Source organism: Ammospiza caudacuta, chromosome 2 (assembly GCF_027887145.1).
Source record: "Ammospiza caudacuta isolate bAmmCau1 chromosome 2, bAmmCau1.pri, whole genome shotgun sequence".
Classification (NCBI taxonomy): domain Eukaryota; kingdom Metazoa; phylum Chordata; class Aves; order Passeriformes; family Passerellidae; genus Ammospiza; species Ammospiza caudacuta.
Window position 1 is genome coordinate 30,333,796 of NC_080594.1, and position 24,863 is coordinate 30,358,658.

Sequence of the window (24,863 nt, forward strand, 5' to 3'; positions counted from 1 at the left end):
TGACGTTTGCTCGGTGGTTTTTCTTTTTTTTTTCTTTTGTTACATTATTACATTATTATTATTATTATTATTATTATTATTATTATTATTATTATTATTATTATTATTATTTCGTTCTGTCTGGCCTCAGGAGCGTGCTGGTTCCCGAGAACAGCATCATAGTGGCACCGAGCTGCGTTAAATGGGTCCGGCTATAGGCCTGTGCCATTCCCGGCGGCTCACAATGAACAAGGAGGATCAGCGTTCTGGAAAGGGTGTTCAGCTAAGGTGCATTTTCTTGAGGTCTAGGTAGCTTAATGTTTTTCATCCACAAAAGGTGGAGTTTTTTCTTTCATTTTTTCCAGTGCAGCGGCATCCTCTCTTGCGTGCTGGTTCTGTTGCTCCTCAGAGTTCACCGCCAGCTCACTGAAGTGTTGAAAAACATAGTAAAAAGGGGAAAAGAAAATATTTTTCTACCTTTAAGCGATCAGTTTGGTGCACTGGTTGTTGTGAGGGCAGAGCCATGTGCCTGGAAAGGAGCACATGCTTTCAGGCAGGAGTGAGGCTTGATGGGAATTGCATTCCTGCCTTCCACTTCCTGTGACATACAGCTCACTTGCTCACAGGATGCTTTAGGGGATTCTTCTGAACAAGAAACTGTGTTAATTAAAGCTAATCTGCTGTCTTGTTACTTAGTTTCTTTGTTTCTTTATTGCTTATATCCACGGTATATACCCACTTATTAGCACTCTCATGATGCACTAAAACTGTACTGGAGCCAATACTTCCATAACTTTTCATTGTCTTTCTGGAATTTCCAAAAGGCAATATTGCTGACATCATCTATCATGATGAAAGGTGGTGTTCCACCATCATGTTCCAAGGTCTTATTGAATCCATAACATGAAAAGCAATTATTGCTTTTTTCCTGTCAGAAACATAGAAAGGAATGCTGGGGCTAAATTCACTGTGCTTTGGTGTAATCATGACTTCCTGGGCTTGATATGTGAGAGAAATGATCTTATTTTCTTCCCTTTAAAGAAGCCCCCAAAACCTTACAACTTCATTGTGTGATGGCTGATGCTTACACGTCTCCAAAATAACACATTTTCTCCTGGTAGGTTCAAATCTGTAAATTTTAAGAGGTTCTGGTATCCATAATTAAAATTGTTCACATTACAGTTAGGTTAATTTTTCACCATGTGGGGGAAGCTCCCCACTCATCTACATCCTTAGCCATGCATTCTTTTCTCTGTTTTGGCTCTAGTCTGGTAACTTAAATGATTCAATTCTTGAACTTTTCCCCTTTGACCTCTCTGAAATGTCCCACTTTTTTCTTTTGGCAAGTTAGTTTTTCCCTTTTTGTCAATTGATTCTTGTTGCTACATGAGTAGTGGACTGCCAGAATTAAGACAGAAGGGTGTGGGGCTTGTGGCAAAAAGCAAGGAAGGAAAAGAAAGACTTCCCTGGGGGAGGGAGGTGTAATTTGACGTCAGCTGCAACAGGAAATTTCATCCATTTGTGTACATGCACACAGGTGGTCCTGTAATTTCCTGACACCTTGCTATTGTTTATGCTGGATTAAGATTACAAAAGTGATTGAGAGTGACATCCTGAGCCTGAATTGTTCAGTTTCTGCCTGGTGTGGTCAAACCTCGTGGCCTTATTACATCTGGCTCTGTGTGTTTTTACTTGTGAAATGAGAGGAAAGCACCCTCCTTTCAGCCAGGCCCCTCAGCTTTCTGTGTGCAGCTGCAGCACAGCTTCTCATCCTGAGTGAAGAAAACCCTTTGATACCTGTGGCCTCCTGGTTTCAGTTTATGGAAAGCCAACAAGAAGGGATTTCAGTGAAAGCAGATTGTTCTTTTCTGCCCTTATACTTCAAGGCAGGTCTCACAATGAAAATACACTTATTTCTCATCAAGATGTAGTGCAGGAGAAAAGCCGAGCAGCAGTGTTCATCAACTCTCCAGGGAATGAAACTCAGTAAGCTCTTGATAAAATGTCAGAAGATTTTATTTTACAACTGATGTGGGATAAAGGCAGTTCTGGCCTCACTACAGAGAAAAGCAAGTGAAAACAGGACTTGAAAGTGGAAGATTCTGTGTCCTTTTCTGGAAAGGATGAATAGTATCTGAGGTTACATTGTACAGACATTGAAAATATTGATGACATGTTCTCCCACTGCAGTTCTGAAATTTATGTCTTCCCTTCCTGTTCTCAGGAAGATTCAGGATTGCTTCTCTTAGCTTAGCCTCATCATCTTCTGAAAAGCAGAATTTTAAAGCTGCCTAGAGTGAGAGACTACAAAACTGGGATCTGGTGTTTGCAAGTGACAGCTGGAGCAGGATGTGGCATGCTCTGGCTCCAGGAAGGCTGTTGTACCTGCCACATTCACAGCAGAGGGGATTCTCTTATTATATCCTGATTTTGATTTTACCTGAAGAAACTCAGGTCACCACTCACCATGTCAGTGGTGTAAGTAAATAATGTTTTCTCCCCTTTCTTGAAAATCTTGTGTCAGAAGCTTGAAGAAGCATTTTCTAAGCCGGTTTCAGAGATTTAGTGGGAAAGAGCACTAATTAAATAAATGTGGGGGAAAATAGGAAGGACCTGTGCAAGTGTTAACAGTGTGTCTGATAGCCTACAGCCAAACCTGCAACTCCAAGCTTTCCTCCAAAAGAGATCTGGGGTGTTTCAAAAGCTTTTTAGGTCCTTGTGAGTCTGAAGCACTCTGCTTCCTTTTTAAGATCCTGCTTTTAAAGCTCCTCTGTCAAATATATTAATAGTGAGACCATTGAATTTTCTGGATAAGACTAATGTAAGTGTCAAAAGTTGCATGTTGAAACAGGAAGATCCACATTTGCAGTATTGGATAAAAATTCATATTAATTCACTGGCTGATGTAGGTTTTCATATTTTCTAGTACTACTTTCATCTACATTGTGGCTTCTAGGTTACCACCCTTCTAGCACTCTTTGTCTCAGTTTGAGTCAGGAAAAGCAGGAAGAAACACAGATCTAACTTCATTAGCACAATTCCTGTTAGAGTTCATTGGAATTGGAAACTCTTGAAATTGTTGTATGAGGAAAAGAAGAGTTCAGTTGTTTTGATGTTGCATCAGGAAGGACCTGAAAGTGGAGGTGTTTGCTCAATTCAGTTTTTGGCTTGTGTGTGGTCTCTGATCCCATCATACCAAAGAGTTTTTTGCAGTCACTTGCTCTTCCCCCTGACACCCTTTCTGGCAGCTCTGGTTATGCTGAAGGCCTCATACATTTTACTAAACCTTAGGTACAATCTTGCAGAAGGTATCCTTATTTTCTTCACCCAGCAGATCTGATTGTGTTGTGTAACTGTAAGTCTCTTTTTCCAGTGTTGCCTTTTATAGACACATCAATATTAATTCTTTCAATTACAGCAATTTAAAAAACCCAACAGATGTGTGTTCAGGTTTGCTGTCCTACTGTGTTAACACAGACAGGTCTGCTTTCCTCCTGCACCCATAATACTGAATTGTATTAATGTGATTACCCAGAACAATTCCCCAACCAACTGTCTCTTTTAATAAAGTCCATGTTTAAATTTGGAAATTCTTCTTTTGGCTGTTTCTGAATATGATGCTGTCCAGTGTGCCTTATCATTGATGCTGGAGGTGCTTAGTGGCATAGCTGAGTATCCTGGCCATTGTATTTTTTTTGTCTGAAAATGTTCCTTGGTGTCCATAAATGATTAAGGTCAGTTCAGACATTATTATGAAACAGGTGCACGCCCATTAAAACCTTGTTAAAGGTGTTTCCATATTTTTTTGCACATGTAATTAATTCAGGTTTGACTTACTGCTTCAACAGAAGGTGAAATCACTGCTAAAGGATGCAATGGTAAAGTCCCCTGGGTTTGAATTTTGTGAGCTGAATCAGTGTCCTTTTGGCATGGTGAAAGATGGTAAGAATTTGCAGTTTAGGGATTAAAAGCCTTGGATTCTTCATGGGCCAGGCATCAGCTTGGCCTGGTGAGATCTGGCAGTGGAATGCACTTGCTTTTGGGTTTTTATTCCCTCAGAAATGGCACTAGTCAGTTTTTTGTTTCACCCAAAGACTGTTTTCTGCAGGATTTAGAATTTAAAGTGTGTTAATCCACTTTTGAAGTGGAGGATAACAGGAAAGAATAGTTTCTGGTGTTTTCAGAATGCCTGTATTTCCATATATCCCCGCCTGGAAAGAAACAGTATCACAGTCAAGATGTCCTCTGTTACCTGAGAACGCAGAACACTTGGACATCACTCAAAATCTCCAGCAGAATAGAAGAAACTGTGTTAAAACTCCTACTCTCACTAGATGAAAAAGAATATTTTCTAGTGATTGACACTAAGAAATGTTATTAAATCTCTGAATGTTGCTGGAAACTCTTAGAGTTGGTTTTATTTACTGGCCCCCTGTAGGTCTCTGTTTAAGCTGTTTGAGTGCATTATTCAGGAAATTGTACTTTAAACCTGTTTTGGAAGTATCTGTGGAAATCTGTAGCTGTCTTATCAATGCAGAGAAAGTGCTTTCCATCAGCTCTCAGATGAGGTGTCCAGAGTGAGATGTGCTTATTTAAATCACTTTACTCCTTTTTTATTTCAACTGATATCTGAAGGTCACTGTGCCCCTGCAAGTTGCATCACCAAGTTTTCTGCAAGGAAGTTGTAGGGAAAGTGGATTGTTGAGGAGACAAAGTTGTCTGCTCTTCAGATCAGCATTTAACAAGATTTTGACTTTAAAAAATTTGACTTTTTAGCCCTCTGGGGTGCCAGGTTTTATTTAAAATTGATCTTTACATTTATTCTTTACTGTGCTTTAACTCTGGGTAAGATTTAATCAATTAGAATAAATTGAGGCTTCCCTCCAGCTTCTGCATTGGCATTGTTTCATAGTGTCAGTATGTTGCTGACAGATACAGATACAGTCAAAACCAAGATTTGTCTTCAGGTGACTGAAAGACTGAAAATATACCAACAGAATGATGTTGATCTTCAGAGACAATATCCTGTGACAGTATTTAGATTTGGTCTGACTTAGAGATTCCCAAATAGTGCATGGCTAACTCTTGGTGGGGCATCATTTATTGCTAACACTTTTACCTTCAATGCAAAGCTCTCTAAAGCTCTCCTTTGTGTGAGATGAATCACTGTGTCTCTGGCATGCAAGAGAAACCTGGCTGACTCTGGAAATACTTGTTTCATGGGTAGTTTGTGGTGTGATAGATGTGTTTTAATTGAATTTCCTTAAAGGGAAGCTGTAGCTGGACATCCAGGCATTGTTTGCTGGGAGCTATTCTCAGCCTGCACACCAGCAGTCAACAAATGTCGTTCAGTAATTTCAATTTGAGCACTGCAAATACCATTTGGCTCTAAGTTAGAGGGGAAGAAAAGCTCAAGCCGGGAAGTGTTCTAAAAGAAAACCATGAAGGTGGTGTTTTTCTTACCCAACAGGCAGAAAAGACAGGATGATCTTGATTTAGTTACTGTGAAGCTTCACATTCCACAGCCTAAGTGCTTTGCAGTGATACTGGCCACAGCCCTTGAGAGGAATATCCCTCCTCAGTGGCAGCAGAGGGTAGGGGTGGAAAAGGAGTAAAGCTTCAGTGGCTAATGCTCCACTTTTTTGAGAGGATGCTGTTTATCATAAGAAAAAAAAAAAAATCCAAGGAGACTACTGTGATAAATAATCACGGATCTTTGAGAAGTCTTAGCTGATGGAGTGAGTCAGTCAGCAGCTGCTTGGTTGCAGAGTTGGTGATCTCAGAGGGATGTCTTAGTGTGGGGAGTGGACAAAAATTGTGTGATGGTGTATGTGAAGAGGTATCAGTGGTTTTATGACAGTGATGAAAAAAATAGGATACTCATCCAGATCCTTTCTTCTGCTGTCACTTTTTGCTTTATTTGATAGGTTTGAATACTGGGGAGATGCATATACAGTGTGTGAAACATCTAATGGAAATGAAAATTAGGATGGGCAGAGTTTTACGATTTAATATATTAGTTCACAGACAAAAATTGCATAGCAATGATGAAAAAAACAGAGATTAGAGTAAGAGGGGTTTTCTTCAGTTGAGGGAATCATTTCCATAAGAAATGGTTGCTCATGTCCTAAGCTAGCATAGAAAGCTCCTACTGAAAAAGATAATTCAGTCTCATTTGATGTTAGCTGGAAGTGCAACCTTCTGAATGGCTATTTCAAAAGCATCTCTAATACTTTCTTCTTCTCTTCAATCTCTGGTGTTTGTGAGCTAAATCTGGCAGGCGTGACAATGTGAGGAATTCCTTGCATATGATTTTATGTATGTTGCCATGTATGTCATAGGCATGACCATTTCTGCCATTTGATGTTATTGTGAAGAAAACTAAAGTGAAAATAGAATACTTAGAAATTATTGTCTTGTCACAGGCAGCCTGGTAAGTGGTGGTAAGTAACTCAAAGGATGCTTCATGGAATACTTTCTTCTTTTTTAAACTTCATCACTTCATATTTGCTATGTCTTGACTTTTGCTTCATTTATTATGCTATGTTATTCATGGGCTTTTGAGGCCTGAATGTGAGACTTTAAATGAAGGTTCAGTCCTCTGTAAGGACCTCTTTGCTCATATAAGAACAAGGCTGAAGCAGTTTGTGGTGTAGCAGTTGGGAGTGCTAATGGTTTTCATGCTGCAGTGTCCTGGTTTGAAAAGGAAGTGAGTTTTTTGGGAGTGTGGTGGTCAAACCAGTAGGTGCTCAGATTTGAGTATTGGCACCTGGTGTGGCCACTGAGGACATGGATATGCCTCTGAGAACCCAGGGGGTTAAAAGCAGAGAACTCCTGGGGAGAAGCTCTCTTGGTTCTGGTGGATATGCAGGTAGCTGACTGAGGTGTGTTCATGAGCAAGGATCTGTTCTCATGGTGCAGCTGGGAGCTTTTGCTTGAGTGCTGCCAGCCTGTACAGCAAGCTGTGCTCATGGTGCATCTCTGCCCAGGGGTAGCTGAGGTGTTAAACCTGACAGGGCTGCTTACAGTGGGACAGAGTGATGTCAGCTGAGGCCCCCAGACTCCACTCTTGGGCTGGCTGTCTTAGGACCTTTCTTGCTGTAGCCGTTTTTTGCTTTTCCCAATTTACAGGTCTCAGCTATCCCAAAGCTGCCTTCTGGAGGACAGCTTTCTTACTCAAGCTGTGTTGGCTGTGACTCAATATCAATGAAATCTGCTGTATGTTTTGGTACTAATTTCTTGTGTGCTTTTAAAAAAGTTTTGCTTTGAATGAGAGGTATAATTTCCTTCTTCTGTAGCATTATTGACACCTAAGGAGACAGTAGGAAAGGGAAATGGTAAACACCCCATCCTTTTCTTACCTCTAAATAATATAAATAAGAACTTTGGAAGTTAGAAGATAGCTAAGAATCCATCTGCCTGTTTTTCCTTGCAGTATACATGAAGCTCACAATCTGGACCTGCTATGACTGACCCCGACGTCCTCACTGAGGTGCCAGCAGCTTTCAAGCGCCTTGCCAAATACGTGGTGCGTGGCTTCTATGGCATCGAGCATGCCTTGGCTCTGGACATCCTCATCAGGAACCCCTGTGTGAAGGAGGAGGACATGCTGGAGCTCCTCAAGTTCGACAGGAAGCAGCTCAGGGCTGTCCTCAACACCCTCAAGGGTGACAAGTTCATCAAGTGCAGGATGAGGGTGGAGACGGCTCCTGACGGCAAGACCACGCGCCATAACTATTACTTCATCAACTACCGCCTGCTGGTCAACGTGGTCAAGTACAAGCTGGACCACATGCGCCGCCGGATCGAGACCGACGAGAGGGACTCCACCAACCGCGCCTCTTTTAAATGCCCCATCTGCTTCAGCACTTTCACAGACCTGGAGGCCAACCAGCTGTTTGACCCCAGGACAGGTAGGGGTAGGCTAACAGAGTGCTCTAGCTGTGGTTCTGAGTGCTGGACTTTAAGGTGACAGAGCCTTGGGAAAATTCTGTTTGAGTTTAGCCAGAGCTAGGGGGCACTCTGTTTCTGCAGGTGGTAAATGTTTGAGCAAAATACTAAAGGAGTGTATGCAGGTTTATACAGATGAAAAGGAATCTTGGTGAAATGCTTTTGAGTGTCAAGCAGTAGAGAAATGGAAGTCTTATTGAAGTCACACTCAAGGGTGAATAAGGCAATCTGTCCTTGTTGGAAGCTGTCAGGGCTTCTAGCTGGTCAGAGTGACCCTAAAAAAAGTTGGAAAGGCTCCTTTCCCAGCCTGGCGCTTGAAGAAACAGTCAGGGCTCTTCAGTTCTTGGTCTCAAGGTTGTTTATTGTATCTTATCTATAAAATTCTTTCTCCTGTCCAGCTGAGGTACGCTCAGCAAGACAGTCAGAGGCACTCTGCCTGCCCCCAGGGTGGTGTTATGTCTTTATACTAAAATCTACATATACAATGTTTACAATTACTTTCCAATACCTATCACCTATGTTAGACAGTGAGCTTCTACTCTAAACCAATCTAAAAGTGCCAACATCACAGCAGAGGATGGAGGCCAAGAAGAAGAAGGAGAAAGGCAGGACACACCCAGATCCCACCATCTTGCCTCCTGAACCCCCATTCTAAAAACCCCAAAATCTACTTTTTCACCTGGTGATAAATTCACTATCATTCTACTTAATTTGTCATGGCTTGCAGATCTTCATCTAAGGTTGGTAACTTGCTCCATGGGTCATAATCAAAACCACAGGCATTTTTGGGCTCTGCCAGGGTCTCTGAGCCCCCTGGCAGGGGCCTTGGCTGCTCAGGACAGCCAGAGGGATGTCCTGGGTTCTGACAGGAAGCTGATGGCTTTTCAGTATAACCTGGTCTCGCCAGTAAACTGTAAGACTTCCAGATAGTTTGTAGAGAGGGCATATGTAGAGTTGATTTTAGTTGGTCATGCAAGAAGTGAGTTGTTGCTGTTTAATATTCTCTAGCCTGGTGCACTGTACTGCACAACCTTGTTTCCTGGTGCAAGGCAGTCTCACGAAAGTTAAAAGAAATTAATTACGGTCTTTTCTGTGGTTGGGAGTAAACAAGATTCTTATTCATGTATAAGTCTCAGTGGAAGTGTGTATCTGTCTCATGCATATGAAATGAGCGCCTTTCTTGGGTGTCATTGTCTACTTTCTGCTTCTGTGCCAGGGAATAAAAGGAAGAACACCTGCACCTGATGAGACTCTGTTTTGCTAGTCTAATCTGGGATCATTCTGGGGGGAAGGCAGGGAGGTTAGGTGTTAATTTACTTTTTCAATTTTTTTATTTGGAATTCTGTGTCCTGATTTTACTTTTGGAGAAGAGGACAAAAGTTAGGAGAGCTCTCAGATACGTTGAAGTATGATGTTTAGCATCACTGAAGCTTTTAATCTAGGGTTACTCATGTTTAATCTGCCAAGTGCAAACACTCAAGAAATGTTCAGCATCTCATTTTCCCTTTTTCCTGCCTCCAAAGTTAAAAAGCTGTAAAACTCCTTTTACTTGAGCAGCTATGCAGAATCCACTAAGTCAAGTAACAGTTGCTGATGAAGTCCAGTGCAGCTCGCTGAGTAAAATTGCTTCCTTGTGGAGCACCAAACCAGCAGTGCCAGCACAGAATTTCTGTGCTCACCACTGAGTGTACAAACTCTGTGTGCCCTCCACATTTAATTATCATCTGTGGTGGCTGCAGTTGTGTGTGCTGGCTGAAGGGAAATGGTGCTTTTGCAGTTTGCAGTGGTGAGGAGAGAGCAGAGAAGCTGTGCAGAGAGCACACGCAGTGGGGAGTGTGAGGCACTGATCCCAAGGAGACCTGTAGCACTTAGCAGAGGCCTGTGGCCATTGCCTCCCAGCCTGGGTGGGCAGTGAGTTCTGAGAGCAAGGAACTGCCTGTCAAGGAGGTGCTGAAAGTAATAATGCTGAGATTGGCTTTGATACCAAGGCCTGTGCTCCAGGAACTGATAAGGTCAACCAAGGGTCTTCCTGCAGTACAGGCACTGGCTGTGTCCACAATGTGAAATCATTCACTGGCACATGAAGTGTTTTATGTTCTGATGGAGGAAAAGGCTGAGTGCTGTTTTCTCAGCAATTCCCAGGAGTTCTCTCAGTATTTGTGCAAATAACAAGATTGTGAGTTTACCTCCAGTTACTTTCAGTAAGAACATACCTGCCTAGAATTTATATATATTCTGTTTCTCTTTATATTATTTTTAAATCACTGATAGCTTCATCTAGGTCGTGCACATTGATACTGTTGTATGTCTGCTTTATATTGCAGTGGAATGTGTTGTCTCCATGTTTCCTGCTGCCCTGAATTCTGTATTAGAAAAGACCTGAGAGACTCCTAGGTCTTTCACAGAGGAAGCTTGAGAGGTCCAGGCATGCAGAGAAACAAGCTTATTAGACAGTGAAGAGCCATGCTTTTCCAAGAATGTCTTTAGCTCCTGTCAGTGCTAAAGATAAACCTCTCCCACTTATGGAAAGTTGTGGCAGTACAACTGTTGAAGGGTAACTAAAAGCCACATAACTGCAGTCACAGTTGACCTGAACTGCTCTTAGACTGCAGCTATGTTGATAAAACTTTGTGTATTAAAAGGCCTGCAGGACCAAAATCTGTTAATCCATGGAGCAGGCAGGACATGGAAGGCATTCTCTGCACCAATCTGGACCAAGCTGCACTTAAATTGAGAGCTTTTTGTTAAAAGATTCCCTCTTTCACTACCTGCCTTTTGTCCTTATCATTCAGAGAGGGGTGTGATTTAGATGTCCTGTGTTTTCTTCTGCTTTGCTTTCCTCTTTCCTATCTACACCTCAAATGCAAACTCTGAGCAAATGTTGTAGAGTTGGAGGAGTTGCTCTTATACTTCCTTGTTAGTGTGGATGAAGAGGTTTCCAGAACCACTCCATTACTGTGGTCATTATTCTGGAATTTGTGAATCAAGAGTGCTTATGAAGAGCCTGTTCATAATTTGGATTTGTAGAGCTCTTTAATTTTTACCACAGCATGTGTGTCTACCTCTTGGGTTTAGCAGACCTTTGTTTCTTATGGGTCAAGTAGCTCTCTTTTGGCTCTGTTCTTTAGTCCATCTCTGAATAATGTTGAAATAAACCAAAGTGTTTATTTTTTCATCAGAAAATGTGATTATTGATGGTTTTGGAGGGTAGACACAACTCTGATGAGAAAAAATAATTGACAATGAGAAGGATGTGTTTTCAGGACATGTAGGTACAGATGTGCTTTGACTGCTGTTCAGTTAACTTGGAAAAATATTTTTAACAGAGTAACATGTTTGCCAGTAGAATAATTTTAAACGTAGGTTTTAAACAGTAGAAGTGTTACTTTCAGAGTGTGTTCCCTCTGTTTTTAAAAGCATTATAAGATTTTTTTTCTCCATCCCTTCTGCCATTGAATGTCTCAACCCAAAAAAAGCTCCAAAGGCTTTCTCTGTTGTCAAAGGTTGAACAACTCTTATCTGGTACTTGAAGGAAGTTCAAGGACAGGATGTGAGACAGAAAGTCAAGATGATGCCAAAAACTGGAGTTTTTCTGCTGCTTCAGCTCACAAGGAGATCTTGTGAAAAGTGAAAAGAAATGCATGCTGTGTGAAGTATTTGCTTGGTTGGATAACCAGTGAGTGAGTGCCTGTTAACTCTGAGCATGGCATGCCCAGGTCAGGAGTTTCAGCCCCATCTGTCCATCTGTTCTACGAGAGGAGCTTGAACAGATCCTCTAGCTGCCATACTTTCTCCTCAGTGGTGTTTTTTACTGTTGCCTCCAAAGAAGCTACATCAGCAACCCCCTGGTTTTAGAGGCAAACAGCGTGAATACAGCATGATTTTATTGTGCAAAAGTTGCAATGCAAACTTGTAGCAAACTTTAGAGGAGCTTTCTGATGGAGGAGTTTGCCTGTCTCTGGGAATTGGTGCAGACTGGGTTGTTACAAGCTAAGCAGCCACTTCTGTGGGTGTTTTATGATCTACAGGTGGGAAAACAATGCTGATGAATGAAAAGTGTCACTTCTAGCTTTGTTTTTCAGATAGGGTGACTGAGAAACAAAAAAGATTGTTGTTTTCCTGGAATATCCTAGTATGAGCACTTGATCCTTGCCATTCCCTTGTGCCATCATCTGCTGTCTGACTGTACTCTGGCATTTCCTCGTTCTGCACATGAGCAATAGTTTGCACCTGCTGCTGTGATGAGCTCTTGGGGAGATGGAAAGTTTCAGCTATTCCCCTGAACAAGATAAGGGCTGTCTCTGGAGGCTGGGGGTGTACAAGGAAAGAGTTTAGTTGAGGAGCAGTAAGAAAAGCCATCTGTGGGATGTGTGATGTGAATAACTCTGCTGAGGTCAGTTCTGCCACACCTGGGCTGACAGTGGACACTGCTGTAAGGGAACACTGGATTTTCCTGTTTCACCTAGACATAGGATGTTACATTATCTCTTAAACCTATGAGAAGAATGTTCTTCTCTGTGTTTTTCATATAGAAACTTCAGACATTTGGGTTCTGCAGGCCAATCCCGTGAATCGCAGATCAGCCTGAACATCTCGATGCCATTTTGTGGGCTGGATGTTGGGAGGATCGAATCCGCCCACGTGCGTGCAGTGCAGTGCGGGGGAAGGACGGCAGGAGCTGCCGGCAGTTTCTCACCCGGTAGAGGGCTCTGTCTTTGCTCTCTCCAGATGGGCTTGGCTTGCTTAATCTATGGACTGTCACAACACTGGAAATTATGTTCATGGATGTGTGTTTCTGTAGCGTGATTAATTGGATCTGGCTGGAGAAGGTCTCTAATGTATCCTACTCTCATACCTTAATCATATTTGTAAATCTAGTGTAGCGTTGGAGTTCTGTCAAATTCAAGGTCAGTTTGAAAGAAAGTATGTGACTAGAAACTGCAAAAGGGAGAGTGAGGTGGAACTGAAGAAGTGGCAGAAATGAGATTCTGCAGTGCATCACACTGGTATTCAGCCCTGGATTTTCTTAGCTATTCTAAATACCAAACTGTGTTAGGATACTCACCAGTGCAGCAAGTGAATTTGATGTTGAAAAATGTAAGGCTAGATGAAGTAGTTTTTCCACTGCTGTCTTCCAAAAATTATATTTGCAATGTATTTTTGCCCAGTTTTTGTGTTTCTTTCACTTCTGTTACTGTGAAGAAAAATCTTGGTGTTACCAGTATGTTGTAATAACTGGAGTTGATCTCTCATGTCCATCTATACCTTGTGTCCTCACCATAATATTCAGTTAAATACGGTGTGAATAGTAGTGGAAAGAAACGGATGCAAGACCAAGTGGGTAATGTGAATCAGAAAGGTGATGCTGGTTGGGATGTTCTCAATCACAGTTGTAATCACCAAATTATTTTGTTGCTTTTTGAAATCACAGCAGTTCATTACTTGTCTGCTCTTCCTCCTCCCACAATTTGCTCTTGGTTTGGTAAATGATTTTGTGAGGATGTGTAGCTGTTCCTATAAATGCATTGTAATGGTAACATACTGTGTATCTGTATGCCTTTCTTATTCCATGTACTGATAAGAAATTTAATTTGGGAAGAACAAATTGAAGGTGACAATATCAGTTTTATAGAAGGAAAGACAACATCTTGAATATCATTTTAAGCCACTTGTTTTACTGTCAGCCTCTCACAGGTCCTTTGTGTACTTCCCAACAGAATTGCACATAACACATTCAGAGACTGGTTTTGTGTACCTGTCATAAGGCACTTAATATCACATTCAGCCAGCCTGTGTGCAGCTGAGCACTTGGATGGTTTGGGCCCCGTTTCTGAGATTAGAAATTTGACTAGGCTTTCATTTTTTTGCTTTGGTCTTGTGTGCTGACTTCTGGAGCTACTGCCTTTTCTCCTGAGTGTTCAGCTCCTTACTTCATCCCCAGTGAGCTGTTCAGAGCACATCTGTCTTCTCATCTTCTTTTGAATTCCCACTTCCTCAGGCAAGTTCTACGTTAACTTCAAAACTTCCTCATCTGATTCAAATTGCTTTTGAGCCTGTCCTATCTATTTTGTTAATTTTTTATTATGCTTCCCCTTTTCCCTGCTTTTTTTGCCTTACTCTTTCTTGAGGAGCTCTTGTGTCCATTTCTAGTACATCTCTTTTTGTATTCTGTCCCTTCCAGCCACTAGAAAAAAAAATAAATCACATGGAGCTGTTTATTCTATATATTCACACAATGTAGCCAGTCCTGTTTGATCTTTATGCTGTTGTTTCTTGTCCTTTGAGTTCATTGATTTTCAGACATTCTGGATAGCTCTGTCTGCCATGTAGTGCCATGTATGTGCTAGGTGATGCTACCACTACAACAATTTACAGCTTTTAACCAGCCAAAATGAGGGCTTGGCAAGCCTTAATGTAAACAGGCATACTGAAACTTCCCTTGAAAAAGAATGGATTCAGAGCAGTTCTGCTTTGAACAACTTCAAGTTCTGTGAAGCTGTGTGTTTTTGTTATCATTGTTAGCTTTCCAAGTGCATAAAAACCCATCAGTGTGATTTTTCTTGACTCTACAAGCACATTTTGTTTGTCTGTGCTGCCACTGAGAGCTTTTGGCAAACACCAGCAGAAGGAAAGTGTCCATGCTCTGCTTAGTTTTTCTATTTCTATTCCAATTCCTGGCAAAATCTCCAAGTGTATTCCTGTCAGCTTCACTCTGCTTTAGCTTGATAAGGCTTGGAGCCACAGGGAAAGGAAAACTGAGAAAAACATATCAGAATTAATGCATGTTTTCCTCAAAGTAAGAATACTCTGTGGAGTGACTTAAAGGTTACATCTGTAACTTGAACCCATTCCCTGTGGGTTGGGCACCCTGTCTGGAAAATAACCAGCTGGTCTAGCCATGGATCTCTCAGCTTGATGGGGAAATAGGTGAAGGTAGGGTTGGAACCTAAAACAGCAGCCAAGAGGATAAGCTGCTGCCTGTAGAATGCTGCCTGATCACTTCCCTGTCTTCCACACTGACCTCTGGCTGGAATGCTTGTGGTCTTAGATTAAAAAACCGATCTGATAAATGCATGCCCTGACTTACAATATTGATGCCTTTTTTGTTTGTTTGTTTTATCTGTGAAGGGCATTTTATTATTTGACATACAAGAAGTAATTGCCCTTCAAGTAAAGGTTATCACTTTAACTTCTCTTAGCTTTGCAAATTGAAATAGATTGCAGCAAGATCTCTGTGAAATCTGTGAATATTGCTAAGCCATTTATAGTGATGAAAGCTGAACTGCAGCATTCCTTTCTTTTATTCTAGTGACTTGTTCTTTTGAAACTGCATCCTTGGTAATATTGTCTGTGAAGGGTGTTACTCTTTTAGGCATGGGCATCATGGAGAATCCTGTCACTTGTGTTGCAGTCTCTCTACTATTGGATGCAATTCAAGGGTGTAGTATGTTGGCTTGGTTGGTATTTTGGTGTAGTCTTCTCAACTGAAAGAAAACTCACCTATCTGTGGTTCCCACTGGGCTTCCTTTGGATAATCCCTCTGTCCAGTTGTGTTTTCTTGGCTTAGTGTCTGGCCTAATTTATGCACAGTAGGACCAAAGGAAGAACTCTATCAGCTCAGAGCTGCTGGGGTTGTGCATATGAGCTGCAACAGGAAAGGCTTCCTCTCTTCCAGTTTATAGTGAATATATGTTAAATCATCTGATGCTTCTGAATTAACAATAATTTGATGTGTGTCTCGTGCAGTCCAATTTTTGAATGTTTAATTTACCTTTTCAAGAGAAATGTCTTTGCTTAAAAATTGTATTACAGTAATTTTAATTTAGTTGAGATAAAAATGATCTGCACACTGAGATGAATGAGCAACGTGGTATTCCTCTAGATAATATAAAGTTGTTCTTAAGGTGCTGCTGTTTTTTTTGTAAACATTAAAGGTTAAATTGTTCCCCTTCTCCAATTGCAAATCCAGCTCATCAGGAAAGGGAAACTGTAGCATGAATATAGGTTAATGTCGTTATTAAATGCTGAAGGAAATTTGGTTGATATCTTAAATTTTCTCAAGTTTACTGCCTAAATTATGGTCAAGAAATAAATCCATATAGGGGCAGTTCCATATACACATTGCAATCTGTGATCAAGTTGCTATTTCACAGCTGAGTTACAGCACTGCTTTGCCCTTAGAGCACCTTGCATGCCTCATTCTCCACTGATAACCTGCTGTGGCCTCCTGGCAGAGCTTATTAACTTGTATCCTTTACAGTGCTCTAGAGAAATGTATTTTAAACTGCTGACTGGGCCCCTGGACTCTCTTTGTATAGCTGTGCTTGGTTCTTAGCCAGAAAAAAGCTGCTGTCTTTTTGGCTTTCAGTGTAAGATGAGAGTGATAGTGCTGGGTGTGTTCTCTCCCAAAGTGCTGTCAGGGTGCGAGCTGGAGGCTCAAGTGTGCCCATCCTGTACTGATATGTGTTTTCCAGAGCACATTGCAGGTCAGGCATGGAGCTTGAAGAAAGAAAATCTGTCAACCCATGTTCAGGTAAGTGATTTTGCCACTTGAGGAATGAGCTTTTTTGCAATTTAGAGTTATCAAGGTTTTTTTCCTTGAACAATATAAGATTTGGGAATGCAGAAAGAGGAGAGTGGAAGTGCAGACAGAGATCATGGGGTCTCAAGTGCAAGGCAAGATGCTCTTTAGAAGATAAGTAAACAGTCCAGTGTTCAGTGTTCCACCTCAACTGTGCTCTCCTGAGGGAGGCAACAATAACAGAGGCATGAAACCTACTTGGTGAAGATTTGCACTTCAAAAGGATTGGCAAGGCTTTTAATTCTCTGTACCAGGGATGGCCAGGAAGGGCATTTCTTCAGAACACAGCATCCTGTCTTCATTGATTAAAAGAAATCTGGGTGTCAGAAGGGAACAGGCAGCTGCTTTGACGGAAAGGGAGAAAGCTCAGTAATACAAATCTGTTCTGAAAATGCCAGTCTAAAATTGCATCATGGAACCATTCTTTTTCTCTTCACAGCCAAAGATTTTCTTTTTCTTGGGATGTTTAACAGTTTTATTCTTCCTTTCTTGTTTCTTCTTGGAGACTTAACATGAATTAACACAACTGGCTAATAATCTTTGGTTGGTTTGGAACCAAGGTTCTTTGGTTGTGCTTACAGGTGGAGCTAAGGCAGGCTGTGTTTTCTGGATTCCTTTTGCTGTTAGTCTGAAACAGTATGATCCAGTTTGCTGACTTCAGGCTGGGGAAAAGAGTTAAACCACTCTGCTTCTGAAAACAATCCTGTTGACAAGTAGATAAATGCCTTTAGAAGTTTACCTGCATGACTGGAGTATCTAAACTCCTAGTCCATGATTATGGGAATACTTGAATACGGTAGTTTTACGTTGCAAAGAGATTAGCAACTTCTGAATGTAATTCAGTGGAGCTGAAAGAAGAGATACCTTTTTAATTTCCATAATAATTGCACTGAGCTGCTGAAACGGATTAAAAAGGGGTTTGTTTATCTACCCCGAAGCCTAAAAAGCGGTGAGGACAAGGATGTAACTTGACCATAAAAGACAAAAGATTAGTTGATTTGTCAATCTTCACTCAAGCTGAAATGGAGAGATGGCAGTCTCAGTGGTTCTTCCTACTCTGTGAACAAGATCCCATGAATATATGATTGTTGTTGGGAACAGGGCACATCAGTTTTAAAAACAAACAAAACCCAACAAAACTCATCTGAATATTCTTTTTATATGAGAAGACAATAAGAGCTGGAATTAAATTGGCCGATCTGTGTGTCTGTGCAAAAATATTGGTGTAAAAATCGTAAAAATGTCAGAGAAGCAGATGAAGGAAGAGGCAATAATTCTTGCCTGCTGTATGTGATGCTTTATCAGCTAAAACTTAGGGCTGCTTCTGTGCTTGACTTGATCCTTTTTTGTATTTTATGGAATTTAACTCAAGGAAATCTGTGTGTTTTCAGGACACAGTTGAGCTGCTTAGTATCACCCAAATATTTTTATGTGATAACCGAACATCGCGTGTCTAGGCTGGAATGTTTTTGTTGAGGATTGAGTTCCTCAGTCCTGCCTGTGGTCCTCCCTCTCAGCCAAGGGTCTTGCCACTGGTAAATGCTTTGGTGATTCATCTTAATCTGCCTGGAGCTGGAAGTTAATGACCCACAAAAGCAGTAACTTGTAAAGCTGACAGGAACTTGCTGCTTTCAGGCAACAAAGGCTGCTGTGCTTCTCAGCAGTTTAGTATTTGCTTCCAAAACACGATCCTGGTCTGCATCTGAATCTGTAGTACTCATTCAGGAATTGGAGTGTTGAGGACCTGCCACCTTGTTCTCAGGACTGCGGTGGTTACAGTCTAGTGAAGGAAAAACTGCTGCATTTGTGGGACCAGAGAAGATGTGGCTGAGCCTGAGTTTGACCTGTGCCCATCAGCATGCAGCTTTTAGCTCCTCCTTAATGCTCCTTGGGTGACTGTGTTGGTTGGATACCACAGCTTAAACTGGGCATGAGCTCCAGAGATCCCCCCTCTATCACATCCTTATTTGGCTTTATCAGTTATTACTTAGGTTCTCTGACTTCCAAATGGGAAATGTATAACACTTTTTCCTCACTTGCTTGATTTGCCTGGTTGGGCTGACAGTTTTTGAAGCAGAACTTTTTCTACCAAGTATTTTTTGCAGGATACCAGTTCTGTGCAATTCTGAGCTTCTGTATCCCACATGAGTAGGACCAATGCCTCATGAATACCAATTTTTATGTTTATATTTAACTAGATGACAAAATTATAAACAAATGTTTACAAATTTCTGAGATTCTTCTTTGTTCAGCTGTTCTCTTGGATTAAAAGAGACTTTGTTACCTTGTTAAATAAATAATTTATAACCTGCTTCTCCCTCTTCAGAATACAGGTAATGAGTTTTATCTCAGATTCAAAATCATTTGAGCACTGCTGCTCTTGCATCTGTGAAAGAAAGGAATAAGAGCTTGCTTCTCTTAACCCCTTTTTATTTGCATTTTAGTTTATTAGCTCACTTCTATCATCTCTGGTACATTTCTAATAGCAAGATGACAATTTGCCTTGGAGTTGTGCCAGTTCTGCTTGCTCTGGTGGAAGCATTTGTGGCACCAAGCATGAGTGCGTGCTTAAGGAGAGGGAAAGCAAATGCAAGTAAACAGCACAGCAGGCCTGCTCTTTGAAACTCCCTGTGAGGGCTCAAAGATTTGCAATTAATGTCCCTATGCTTGTTTATAATCAGTTTTGGAAGAGCATTAAGACCCTGTAAGCTACTGAATGCTGAAAGACAGGAAATCGGGTTTGGAAATCTGAGAATTAATTTATGTAGTTGTTGTTTGTTTTCATCTCAGATCACTGCCTGCATCAGAATTTGTGCAATAAAACATTTTTAATATGTAGTCACTGATTTTTTATTAAGGCTATATAAAGTCACGTTCTTTAATGCAATGGCAGTGTTTGCTTACAGGTATGCTGTACAATTTCATAGTGTCAAAACATTGATTCCTCAACTTGTGATGACTCTTCATTTAAGATCTTCTGTCAGCTGTGATGCAAAATCCTTTAATATAGTTTGTGATACACCTTTTAGGTTGCTGCAGTTAAAACTTGGAATTGATCTCTTAGAAGTTGCTTTGTTTGAGAATATCCTGTGTGATATAGTTGCAGGCAGAGACACTGATTTGGATTGTCTGCATGAATCTTTGTAGGTGCAGAGTCTGAATGGTGATAGAGGATATTGTTTTGAAACCTATTCTGCCAATCCAGAAGTGCCTTTTTAAGGCTCACAGCCATCATCTGTAAGCAGTATAGAAAGTAAAGTGCAGGTATGGAAAAAAAGAAATGGATGCTTTGGACTTGACTAAACAGCATCTTGTTGACTAATGACAATTTATGTAATTCATACAGACAGTTTTTTATTCCAGTTGTGTCTTCTACCGAGGATTTGCCACCTTTTCCAATTTTGACTTGTTAGTACATAGCATATGCACCTAAGAGTCTGCATTCAAAATCTTTAGGAGAAAGTATGAAATTGAAATGAACCAGGACAGACTTTTGAAATGCCCTCTAAGGCTAACAGTAAGCAATGGGTTTTTTTCTAAAAGTGGTGTTCTGCACCAGGTGTGCAATCATTTTGTGATTTATTTATCTGGACCATGTTTCATTAGTTTGCTGATAAGCATCTAGAACAGTTGAAGACTGTCTCTTCTCCCAACCAAAACAGATTGCTTCCTGTTTTTCTCATTATCCTTTATCTTATCTCATTATCCTTCTCTAAAACTTAAAATTTGGCTCACTTTTTTTTCCCTCTTATAATTCATACTCCTGATCAGCTCCCTCCTTATGGGTAAATTCTCTTCCATGCTTTAGCCTCCACCAATATCCAGTTTTCCTGAACGTCTTATGGAGTACAGCCCCTGACAAAATGGGCTGAGTGTCAGCTGTCCTGCACCCTTCCCCAGTCCTGAATTCCACTCACTGGATCTCTGCCATCAGAGTTGTTATTTTTCTCCGCATTAACTCAAGGTAAACGCTATTCCTCACTGGACTGCAAGAGATTAGATAATGTCTTTGGAAATAGGAAGGAGGAGAAAAGGCCATCTGCAGCAGTCTCCAAAGTGAGATGCATGCAAAACAATCCATCAAGGTGGGAGGAGTACTAAGGAAATATTTTTTGTAACATCAATAAAAATCTTCTAAAACAGTTTTTCATCTTAATCTTGTTCCTAATTCTATTTTTGTGTATGCTTTATAATATATAGCATATTATTACAGTCCTACATGTATAATTTATAGGTAAATATTCTTATAGTTTGCTCAAAAGTTTGTTTTACTGATGGCTTATGCAATCGATAAAGTGATCTGGAGCTTCAGATTTCCTCCTTTCTCTTCCAAAGACAACTTCCAGTCCCTTGCCCGTGTCAGGATCTTATTATGGAAGGATCTTATTATCTTTAATCCAGAGCATTATGATTTTGTTATTTGAGGGTTAAATCAGACTTCTGATTTGTTTATAAATTTGAAAGGCAGTGTTTGTGCTCTTGAGAAGACTCACATGGATTTTAATAAAGCACCTTGATCTCCTGCTGACTGCTTTTGTCAAAAATCTGAATGTTTCTTCTTCCTTCCACTGGAATCTTTGTCTGCTTTCCTTGACCCTGAAATAAACTCCTTATACACACTGAATACACTGCTGTGAAATTGAGTGTTTTCTGGCATCTTTAACCAGTCTCACGTGTTTCTGTGCATCCCTTTGGATGTGCATCAGATAAGAAGGACTGCTGTGACTCTTACAGGATGAACAAGCTGAAAGGCAGTCCTTGGAGCACGCACAAGAGGATGCCACTAACTTTGTAGTGCTGTTCTACATCTTCTGCCCAAGGAGAATTGACACTATTCCAGTTTGGGATTGCAGTGTAACAAGTGTTTGCTTTTGTGCCTGCTTCCCATGAAAAGCTCTTCTCTTCTTAACACTGCATGTTGCAGCTGAGCAAGGTTATGTGGTTTGAGGTTTTGCTTTTGTTTTTGTCCTCTGTTACCTTACTTTGTCATAGCTCTAAGGAAAAACATCCCTGTGTGTTCAAATGGAACCAGAACAAATTGCTTCATTCTTCAGGTTGTTGTGAGTGAGGCAAAATTGTTTGGGAAACATTTAGGAAAGTTGGAGCTTTTTGTTAAAAGAAAAGCCAGCAAAAGTGATAGGATCTTGGATTGTGTAAATAAGGAAAGATGCTTATCTGTGTGGGTAGGTAATATTTGATGGAAACTTTCTCTGCAAAAAAGTATGTTTAGTATAGGAGTAGAGAAGTACTCAGAATATTGTTTCTTAGACTTTTCAAAAATGTATACATGCAAAAATTTATTCAGGATGCAAGGCAGAGTAAAAAGTCTATTGACATTGGACTCTAGAAGTTACTGCAGTGATGAGCATGAAATATCTAAATAGAATTTTCTGGCTTGGGTTTAAGAAGGGTGAAAAACTGATATTAAAAAAATCAGGAAATTAGCATTGTTAAGGTCGATTTTCAACTTTATTTCTTCTGTACATAAGCATTTGACACAATCTGCATATGCCCTTTCTTCTCAGAAGAAATACAAGATATTGTTTTTCTGCAAATGAGTTTTCTGCCTTGTATGCTGTATCAGATAGTGTATGCTTGCACTAAGCTGCTCTTTCATGTATAATGTTAAAATATGCTGGCACTCTTAGCTGCTAAATTAATTAATTAAAAAGAATTAATAATTGTGTCAGTAATGTTCTTCTCTGATGGCAATAATTGACAGTATTGCAGTGAGGTCTTGTGAAAGTATATATAAATGTAAATAAAGTGCATGGGTAGATGTATGATGTGTTCCTAATTGCAAACAACTTGGTGACAAACCTAGGTGGAGACTCTGACTTCAGGCTTCTAAATTATCATCCTCAGAGAAAACTTGAAAGGCTGGGATATTGTTATTTTCTTTCTGATGCCACTATCTAAAACTGTAGAACCTTTCATCTGCCTGTGCTTCAAAATACGATATTTAGAGTGGCACTATTCATTAGTTAATTCTGCTAAAGTAAAAGGAAAATGCAGCTCAGGAAACTGATGCAGATAACTCTTGTATTCTTTTGAAGACTTTGGAAGGAAGCCAAAATTAGTGTCAACAATGCTTTTGTTTAAAAAAAAATACTTGCAAAACATTAGAAAATGTTCCAGTAATACAATTCAGTAAATGGGAGAGAGGGAAAGGGAGTCTTTCCAAGCGTGGATACTGATACTAGACAAGGTATTAATCTTCCTAATTTTAGGCATTTACAGAGCAGACATGGACACTTGAGGAATAAGAAAACTGCAAACAGAGCATCCATCTTTCTGTTTGCTGCCAGTGAAGGGAGCCCTGCAGACCAGTAGCCCCTGTGTTCTTGTCTGGTTTTAAGTGTCCTAAGTTCAGTGGAAGTTCTTCCTGCCTGTCATGTGCGCCATGGGAATGGCAGTTCCATTCTGGACTCTGGAACACCTACTAAACTGGCAGGAGCTAAAGCTAAGCTCACATATGGTCTGGTGTGTATTAAACTTCTGTGTAGAGCAACACAATTCAGAAGAGATGTTGAGCTGTGCAACAAAAATAACAGGGTTTAGTTTTCTTCAAAAAAGCTATTCATTAATAAAACTTCTTGTTTGTGAAATCAAACTCTATCCCTTAGGATAGTTTTTGTGCTAGTCATTATTGTTTGGCTGTGCTTTATATTTTGAGTTGCTAAAAGCATGAATAGCAGACAGATCACAAATATCATGGCTCAGATTCTGTACAGTGTTTCAAGTATGAAGGTAAAATTCCTCATGTGTACTTTGTTGTCATGACCCCTGAAACCATTTTAAAGTGTGAAGGTTCAAGCATGTCACTTGTTTGGGTTTTTTAGTGGTCATTGCCTAAATGAATTCAGGTTGGATTACGCTCCCTTCCAGTTTTGAAGTCCAGTCTGCCAAAGGGAGAGGGTGTGCCTCACAGCATAACTTGCAAGGGAGTGTGCTAGGAGCAAGAGAAAAGAAATGTGAGGATTGAGAATTTGTCATAGGACTCAACCTGCAATTTTTTACTCTTCTTTCAGCCTGCATGTGTTGGAGACCGGGAAAAAAGGACAAGAGCATCAAGAGATGTTCAGTGCCAAGTCAGACATAAAATAACCTGTTAAAGTAAAACACACAGCTGGGACTTTCACTTGAACAGGTTAGCAGATGGTCTGTCAGTCCATGTGTAAGGCACTGGTGCAAGTGTTTGCTATGGTCCCAGCAAGAAAGGTATTCAGGCTCTGTGGGGTATTGATTAAAATATCAGTTATTGGTACTAACAAGAAGGCAAGGGAGAATGGATAATCATACAAGCCTCCAGAGGGTTGTGCTTCCTGGTGCCTTTCAATTACTGTGACCCTGGCTCACTGGCTTCCAGCATAAACATAGTCTAAAACTGGCAGTCTGTTGATTAAAATGTACAGGAGAAAGCCTGAAACAAGAGACACAGCATTTGTGAACCAGAATGTTGGTGCAGAATCAAATTTTCCAAGGAAAGATGTTGTTAACAATTCTATTTATTAAACAGCCCTCAGTGGTGGGAGGGAAGTTCTGTTTCAATTTTTCATACTTGGTTTTTAATTTTATGTTTGTGGCTTTAAAACCATGTGTGTTTCTGCTTTGAAAAATAGATACAAAATTGGGAATGAGTATACAGTAAAATTATCTGCATTTCAGAATATGCTGAAGGTTATTTTCAGATACAGTGCAGGGCTAGAAGAGATAGCCATGTCATCATCCTTCTCTGAAGCTGGGTAAATTTAACCTTCATGGCTGGCATATTCCAGGCTTCTTATCCTCAGTTTTTCATAATACCCTAACCTAAAGGGGGTTTTTACCCCGAATTAAAGCTGTGAGTAATCTTTTTATGTATGTGTGAAATGAAAGAACAGTTTGTCACTGTTTTCATTACTGTAATACCCAAAATTTGCTGTTCTCTACCACCACCTTCTTAAAACTAAACAAGTCTGTCTTCCCAATTTTTCCCTAATGAAACATGTATTAAGCTGTATCATTTGGTTCATTTGGAATTTTTACAATTGGTCCCTAATTACAAGTATGGATTCTGAAGCTGCACCTGGTTTATCAGGAGGAGATATTCACAGGGAAGAACAAAGCAGGATAACATACTGTGGAGAGTAACAGTCATAGTCATGCATGACTTAGTTATTAATACAGCAGCCAGATTTTCTCTTACTTTCCTTGCAGCACAACAAGTTTGGTTCCTGGCTTTGTCCTCTGTTATAAACCTGAGGTTCTTTGCAGTGTGCTGCCAAAACAATTACCCCCTTCTGGTCACCCCCTTCCTTTTTTTCTTTTTTTTTCTTTTCTCTCTCTCTTTTTTTTTTTTTTTTTTCTGCTC

At 40.4% G+C, this 24,863-nt stretch overlaps 1 protein-coding gene across 2 annotated transcripts in view; it reads left to right on the forward strand.

Annotated features, from left to right (window-relative positions):
* The window catches only part of GTF2E1 (general transcription factor IIE subunit 1), a 49,294-nt gene that overhangs the window by 580 nt on the left and 23,851 nt on the right, over positions 1 to 24,863 (forward strand). For both annotated transcript variants that reach the window (XM_058825381.1, XM_058825383.1), the window contains exon 2: positions 7,415 to 7,892. In XM_058825381.1, coding sequence (XP_058681364.1) covers positions 7,445 to 7,892 — 448 coding nt within the window. In that variant the 5' untranslated portion in view covers positions 7,415 to 7,444. The remainder of the gene's footprint in view (positions 1 to 7,414; positions 7,893 to 24,863) is intronic.